Raw genomic sequence first — 8484 nt, forward strand, 5'->3', positions numbered from 1 at the left:
TGGCACATGTTACCAAAGCAGCTCGTTGGTTTGTGTTTAGCACTACCATCTGGTGACTCACACCAATACACAATCGTCTATGCACTTCCAGGTTCCTTGGTATTTTAACCTTGTATTTCCAGATCCAACACTGGAACTTGTGGTGCATCCTCTGGTGTATGGTCCTACAGTGTGGTGCGTCCTCTGGTGTATGGTCCTACAGTGTGGTGCATCCTCTGGTGTATGGTCCTACAGTGTGGTGCATCCTCTGGTGTATGGTCCTACAGTGTGGTGCGTCCTCTGGTGCATGGTCCTACAGTGTGGTGCTTCCTCTGGTGTATGGTTCTACAGTGTGGTGCTTCCTCTGGTGTATGGTCCTACAGTGTGGTGCGTCCTCTGGTGTATGGGTCTACAGTGTGGAGCTTCCTCTGGTGTATGGTCCTACAGTGTGGTGCGTCCTCTGGTGTACGGTCCTACAGTGTGGTGCGTCCTCTGGTGTATGGTTCTACAGTGTGGTGCGTCCTCTGGTGTATGGTTCTACAGTGTGGTGCGTCCTCTGGTGTATGGTTCTACAGTGTGGTGCTTCCTCTGGTGTATGGTCTACACTGTGGTGCTTCCTCTGGTGTATGGTTCTACAGTGTGGTGCTTCCTCTGGTGTATGGTCCTACAGTGTGGTGCGTCCTCTGGTGTATGGGTCTACAGTGTGGAGCTTCCTCTGGTGTATGGTCCTACAGTGTGGTGCGTTCTCTGGTGTATGGTCCTACAGTGTGGTGCGTCCTCTGGTGTATGGTTCTACAGTGTGGTGCGTCCTCTGGTGTATGGTCCTACAGTGTGGTGCGTCCTCTGGTGTATGGTTCTACAGTGTGGTGCGTCCTCTGGTGTATGGTTCTACAGTGTGGTGCGTCCTCTGGTGTATGGTTCTACAGTGTGGTGCATCCTCTGGTGTATGGTCCTACAGTGTGAGCAGTCAGGTCACATACCAGCATCGGTCCGTACAGTGTGAGAACATGATTCGTGAGCCTGACTTTACCACTGATTCGCACAGTTTGAGATGGAGCTGCGTGCAACAATCAAAATAATCGCACAGTGTATGGACGCCTTAATCTAACACAGAGGAAACTCAAGTAACACAAACACACCTGAACACTGACCAGAGCCGGTGGACTACAACTATAAAAACTGACAGTAGAAATGAAAACAACAGCGGAATGAAAAATACAACGCTCTGAAAGTGTTTGAAGATGACAGACTGATCTACTGTTACTAAATCTGGGGTTGAATTCCCTAAAGCCTGAGTATGAGGCCCAGAGGAGGGATACACGTGGATTAAAACATGAATAAACACTGACAACTGAAGTTTGAAAGTATGAACTGAGGTACTGACACCAGGCTGAAAGTCCGGTCCTGTTAACAGTGACACCAGGGTGAGCACCAAACAGAAAGTCCAACAGAAAGTCCAACGGAAAGTCCGACAGAAAGTCCAACAGGAAGTCAAAAAGGAAGTCCAACAGGAAGTCAAGAAGAAAGTCCAAAAGAAAGTCCAACACAAAGTCCAACGGAAAGTCCAACGGAAAGTCCAACAGGAAGTCAAAAACAAAGTCCAACACAAAGTCCAACGGAAAGTCCAACAGGAAGTCAAAAAGAAAGTCCAACAGAAAGTCCAACAGGAAGTCAAAAAGAAAGTCCAATGGAAAGTCCAACAGGAAGTCCAACAGACAGTCCAACAGAAAATCAAGAAGAAAGTCCAACAGAAAGTCAAAAAGAAAGTCCAAATGTAAGTCCAAAAGAAAGTTAAAAAGAAAGTCCAAGAGAAAGTCCAAGTGAAAGTCTAACAGAAAGTCAAGAAGAAAGTCCAACAGAAAGTCCAGCAGAAAGTCAAGAAGAAAGTCCAACAGAAAGTCCAACAAAAAGTCCAACAAAAAGTCCAACAGAAAGTCCAAAAGGAAGTCAAAAAGGAAGTCCAAAAGAAAGTCCAAAGGAAGTCAAAAAGAAAGTCCAAAAGAAAGTCCAATGGAAAGTCCAACAGGAAGTCCAACAGACAGTCCAACAGAAAGTCAAAAGAAAGTCCAAATGAAAGTCCAAAAGAAAGTTAAAAAGAAAGTCCAAGAGAAAGTCCAAGTGAAAGTCTAACAGAAAGTCACGAAGAAAGTCCAACAGAAAGTCCAGCAGAAAGTCAAGAAGAAAGTCCAACAGAAAGTCCAACAAAAAGTCCAACAGAAAGTCCAAAAGGAAGTGAAAAAGGAAGTCCAACAGAAAGTCCAAAAGGAAGTCAAAAAGAAAGTCCAAGAGAAAGTCCAAGTGAAAGTCAAGAAGAAAGTCCAACAGAAAGTCCACCTAAACCAAGCAGATGAAGACACGTTCACTCCTTTACCTGAAATAAAAACTACCATCGACCCTGAAACATCATCAAATGAACTGGAATTAAAGGTCAGTTCAACTGTACATCATGTTTACTGTCATGTATTATGTCAACTTCTAGAACTTTCATTTGAATTTCATCTTTAAGTCTTTTATATAAAACCTGAAAAATGGTAAAAACTAAAACTGAATAAATCGAATTTAATCCTCAGAACAAAAACCAAAAAAGGCTGCACAGAAAATGAACAGTGACATGAGAATAAACAGAAGAAAAAACCACAGACGTCTGCCTGGGACTGAGTACTTATTACGAACATCAAACTGACAATTGAGTTCTTTTCATAATAATAATAATGATCCATACCAAATTTAAATACTAACACATTTTAGACATTTTTATAAATATTACATTAACATTATATTAAATTGACATTGTGCTAAAGGTGTATATATTTAATGTCAAACTAGTCTGAGTCTGTCAACACTTCAACTGTGGATTTACTGGAGATCAGTCTCTCAAACAGTAATTCAGTAATTTCAATAATTAAGTCACATTTTTTCACTGATCAAAGGTTCATTTATTAATTAACAACCATTTAATTAATTTTTTTTAGTAACAAAAGATGGCACTTTTCAGTTTATATTCTGCACAAAATGTTCTTATAAAGATGTGTCATTTTTTGTTATATATATTACAGTTACATACAGGGTGGGGAAGCAAAATGTACAATATTTTGAGGCAGGGATTGAAAGACAGTGTATGACCAATTAATTTACTGAAAGTCATGAGAATTTATTTGCCACAAGAAAATGTCCATAATAGAAAATGTTTTTATTCTATGTGTCCTCCTTCTTTCTCAATAACTGCCTTCACACGCTTCCTGAAACTTGCACAAGTGTTCCTCAAATATTGGGGTGACAACTTCTCCCATTCTTCTTTAATAGTATCTTCCAGACTTTCTGGTAATAGTTTTGCTCATAGTCATTCTCTTCTTTCCATTATAAACAGTCTTTATGGACACTCCAACTATTTTTGAAATCTCCTTTGGTGTGACGAGTGCATTCAGCAAATCACACACTCTTTGACGTTTGCTTTCCTGATTACTCATATGGGCAAAAGTTTGTGAAAAGGTATGGATAATAGTGTTAGGTATGATTATGACATCAGTATATGTTTGGGTTCAAAACAACTGACGTAGTGCCTGCTGAGAAAAAACAACTAAATGTTCAGTGTACATTTTGCTTCCCCACCCTGTATGCGTTGTTTGTTTACACAGTTTTGTAAATATAAAAAGACACCTTTGGCACAGGAACATATTTGGACTGTTTTGTTTTTTTTCAGTCTAAACGCTAAAGTGAGAGTTGGGGGTACTGGGATAAAAAAAAGTCTATTTCAGGGGGTACTCTTCTGTAAAAATGTCTATTTCAGGGGGTACTCTGCTGGAAAAAGTCTATTTCAGGGGGTACTCCACTGTAAAAAGTGTATTTAAGGGGTACGCCGCTGTAAAAAGTTAGAGAACCACTGGTGTAGATCAAACAATTACAGCTGGAATAAAAATGAAAACTAAACAAATAAAAATAAAATATCAAATAAATTAAAATAAAATAAACAAAAAAAGTCAACCCAAATCAAAACCATCATTTCCCAGGTGAACTGAAGCCGTTTCAGACGTGTCGGACTCTTTGTGTCCTGGAATCGGGTCAACACCTCAGCTTCAGAGCGCTGACTTTGATTGACAGATGGATTGGTTTGTATTGATTACCTGCGGTCCCTCCCACTGAAAGGCACCACGTGGATCCCCAGGGGGCCACCGTCGTTTGACACCTCCACCAGTTTGACTATGTCTCTGGGAGACGGGGGGGGGGGGGTGACACCATGTGGGCGAGAAAGAAAAAAAAAAAAAGAGACAATAATAATGGAGGAAAGAATGATGACAAGTGATGCAAATCAATAACAAAAGGAAAATAAAGAAACAACAAAACGGCAAATTCAAAGTAATGACACACAAGTGAAGAATACAGTGGTCCCTCATTTATCGCGGGGGTTACCTTCTAAAAATAACCTGCAATAGGCGAAATCTGCAAAGTAGTCTGCCTAACTTCTCCCTTCCTTCAGCGTGTCCAGAAGTCCAGCTGTTTGTGCGATGGTTAGAATCTTCCTCTGCCTTTTGGGTGCGACCACAGGTGCCTTTATCGGCGCGGAACGTTTCGTCGACATTGTGGGTTTTGTCGGGGAGAAAACTCACAAACATACAGCACTTCAGAGTCACACTGCTAGAGTTCGAACATTTATGTAAATTTGGTGAGAAGAACTCATTCTGTACTGAACAGGAGACACGGCACAGAGGAGACGGACTGACAATGCTCTACAGTCCATTAGCCAATCAGGACGCAGAACACAACGTGTGTTCATATGCTGTACAAAAAAAAAAAAGCATGCAAAATTGCACTAAAAAAAATCCACGAAACAGCAACGCCGCGAAAGGTGAACCGCGTTATAGTGAGGGACGACTGTGATCCAGAACAGTGAAGGTCATTGTGAACTCAAACACACACCAGGAGTCTATGTGTGACCTTTAGAAAATGACAGAACAGGTTTGTGAGGCGGTTCTGCACCAGTTGAGCTGTAAAACTAAGAAGGAACATGTGTGGAGCAACCACCTGGAACAGACTGAACAGCTGCGATTAAGTCTGAGAAAAACAGGAAGAAAGGATGGACAGAACACCAGAGGCATACCTGCAGATTAAACTGGAAGCATGGGATGCACAGGAAATAACAACAGACACAGTGTTAATATCAGCAGGTGGAAGGGTTAGTGCGGAGCACAGCACCAACAGCTACACAAACAGTGTTAATGACAGGAGGTGGACAGGTTAGTGCGGAGCACAGCACCAACAGCTACACAAACAGTGTTAATAACAGGAGGTGGACGGGTTAGTGCGGAGCACAGCACCAACAGCTACACAAACAGTGTTAATGACAGGAGGTGGACAGGTTAGTGCGGAGCACAGCACCAACAGCTACACAAACAGTGTTAATAACAGGAGGTGGACGGGTTAGTGCGGAGCACAGCACCAACAGCTACACAAACAGTGTTAATAACAGGAGGTGGACGAGTTAGTGCGGAGCACAGCACCAACAGCTACACAAACAGTGTTAATGACAGGAGGTGGACAGGTTAGTGCGGAGCACAGCACCAACAGCTACACAAACAGTGTTAATGACAGGAGGTGGACAGGTTAGTGCGGAGCACAGCACCAACAGCTACACAAACAGTGTTAATAACAGGAGGTGGACGGGTTAGTGCGGAGCACAGCACCAACAGCTACACAAACAGTGTTAATAACAGGAGGTGGACGGGTTAGTGCGGAGCACAGCACCAACAGCTACACAAACAGTGTTAATGACAGGAGGTGGACGGGTTAGTGCGGAGCACAGCACCAACAGCTACACAAACAGTGTTAATAGACCCTTTTTCAGCCTGCGTCACATAATGTCGCGCTCATCTTGTCAACAGAAGCGGTGCTGTTCTCCAGAGGTTCTGACTGACAAAGACCAGGTAGCAACTGGTTAGCAAACTTTGACAAACTGTTCCCAGTATCAACATGTCTGGTTGTTGTGTATACGGTTGTACGAATCGCTATTCCACCGGAGGATTCAAGTTTTATCAGATTCTGACAGGATCACAGCCATTTGAAAACAAACGGCGGCGTCTGTGTCTGCAGGCGATTAAAGGCGTGGACTGGAATGAGGACTGGTGTCTGCAGCGCCCACTTTAGATCAGCTAAGGTTATCCATGTACTCTGTCATTTTATGGAAAAGCCTTGTTTACATTAGTGAACTGTTATCTACAAACCAACAACACCAAACTACAGGCTACTCACCCCCCCCCCCCCATACAGGTGCAGTTCACTGTGAGGACGGACGTTTCTGGTTGGTTGATTCTAACCCAAGCTTCATACGTTGTTGTCTTGTGTCCTTGTCTGTCACTAGAGAGAACTTCCCATTTCAAAACACAAAACTGCAAATCTATGTCATGGTATTTGACGTTCTGTACATGAGCACAGACAACGGATTCAGAAGCATCCAAAGACTTCTACGCTCACAGTTTCTCAACTAAATACATATATTTGTCCACTTGGTAACGTCTTCAACCCACTCGTTAATAGAACACAGATCTGGCAGTTGGACACCATTTGTCAAAGTCAACTTGTTCAGGTAACATTCGCGATCTTTAGTTGATAATCTTCTTGCATAGCTTGACAAGCTGTTGTTCTCCACCATACTTTCGTTGCCAAAATGTCTGCACATATGTTCTACGTCATCATTGTGTACAAACAGAAAAAGGGTCTATAACAGGAGGTGGACGGGTAACTGCAGAGCAGAGCACCATCAGCTATACAAACTAAAGACAAAAGGATGGAAAGGAGGACAAAGAGCTGAACACCAGCCTCTGGACGAAAGAAAACCTAGATTAAAACAGATTTCCCTCTAGTTTATTTACAGCAGGTTTCCCTTTCGTTTATTGTGTTGGAAAAGCAGGAGCTGCGTTCCTTCACTCAACTGTTTTCATCGGTATAACCTTTGGGTTCTGTAATGGCTCCATTTTCCAAAACACTAATTATTTCTTTCAAGTTGTGATCTTGGAAAAAGCCGTCATCTGTCATTATTTAACTGAATAGTTACAAAAACACAGACTTCTGCAGTGACTCTTCAGAGGCTGCAAACACTTTTCATTTCAGCATCAGTTTGAAACCAAAGCAGAAAAGGTGTGGGTTTGACAGTGAACAGAAGAGCAGGTGGGTTAATGCAGGTTCTAGGACCTGGTCCAGTACTGATGACTTACTCTAGAGACCTGACGGGGGTGTGGTCCATACACGAGTCGGCCCGGCCCACCGGCTCGATCCGCCCATTCTCCTCTTCTCTGGCCTCGTCCTCCTGGAAAAAAGCACCAACGGACAAAAAGGACAAAAAGGACAAAAAGGAGACCATTAGTCCATTTGACAGCAATGCAACACACCTGACACCGAGATATACATATACAGTACCGGTCCACAGTTTTCGAACACCCCAAATGTTCCAGTTTTGTATTGAAATTCAAGCTGTTCCAGTCCAATGAAAAGCTGTAAATGGTACAAATGCCGTGTTTCCACTACATGGGACCGGCTCGACTCCACTCTGGTACCAGGTCCTATTCCAGACCGGTTCCACTCTGGTACCAGGTCCTATTCCAGACTGTTTCCACTCTGGTACCAGGTCCTATTCCAGACCCTTTCCATTCCAGATCCTCACTCTTTCCAGTCCCTGGTCGTCATAGCGATGCGGTGCGTTCCTTCTGTGTGCTCTGCTCACAGTTGCTGATAAACTCACTGGTTGCCTGTTGTCTGGTCAAACTCCTGCTGAATGTTTGCGTCTGAACCTCCTGGACAAACCATGGTGTAGTTTTACAGACTGTCATCATGTGGATTCACCTACTGACAGATTTACTGGAAAAGGGCGGGGCATACAGACCACTCTGACCAATCAGGGGTCTGCAGTGTTTACACAGTGTCACCTTTAGGATCTGGTCCCCAGTCCTGGAACCTCAGAGGAGGAGGTACCAAAAAACTAGTACCAGGTACCAGATCCCAGGTCCTTTTTTGTAATGGAAACGCAAAAAGGCCGAGTTGAGTCGAGCCGGTACCACGCAGTGGAAACGCGGCATAACCTTAACCCGTCCCAGAGCCGGACCCATGTCCTGGTGGATCCTCTTCTTTCAGGTGCTGAACCTGGATGTTGTCCGTGACACTGTGGGATTGGGTTTGTTTCTAAAAGCACAGATCTCTTTGTGGAGCTGAGCTGGAGGTGAGGTGCTAACCTGAACCTGCTGCAGCCAGGAGGACATGACTGGAGGAGGTCTGCCACAGCTGTAAAAATACATGTCGTCTAGCAGAAGTGTCCAAACACCCTGAGAAAAAGTGTCCAACCACACAGAGAAGAAGTGTCCAAACACCCTGAGAAAAAGTGTCCAAACACACAGAGAAGAAGTGTCCAAACACCCTGAGAAAAAGTGTCCAAACACACGGAGAAGAAGTGTCCAAACACACGGAGAAGAAGTGTCCAAACACACGGAGAAGAAGTGTCCAAACACACGGAGAAGAAGTGTC

At 43.6% G+C, this 8484-nt stretch overlaps 1 protein-coding gene across 1 annotated transcript in view; it reads right to left on the bottom strand.

Annotated features, from left to right (window-relative positions):
• LOC115415787 (partitioning defective 3 homolog) overlaps window positions 1-8258 on the bottom strand; it is a 47722-nt gene extending 39464 nt beyond the window's left edge. The window contains exons 1-4 of the mRNA XM_030129425.1: window positions 8196-8258; window positions 7185-7276; window positions 5075-5086; window positions 4101-4184 (exon numbers count right to left, since the gene is read on the bottom strand). Coding sequence (XP_029985285.1) covers window positions 4101-4184; window positions 5075-5086; window positions 7185-7276; window positions 8196-8258 — 251 coding nt within the window. The remainder of the gene's footprint in view (window positions 1-4100; window positions 4185-5074; window positions 5087-7184; window positions 7277-8195) is intronic.
• Between the last annotated feature and the right edge of the window lie 226 nt (window positions 8259-8484).

This window comes from Sphaeramia orbicularis, unplaced genomic scaffold (genome assembly GCF_902148855.1).
Source record: "Sphaeramia orbicularis unplaced genomic scaffold, fSphaOr1.1, whole genome shotgun sequence".
Taxonomy (NCBI): domain Eukaryota; kingdom Metazoa; phylum Chordata; class Actinopteri; order Kurtiformes; family Apogonidae; genus Sphaeramia; species Sphaeramia orbicularis.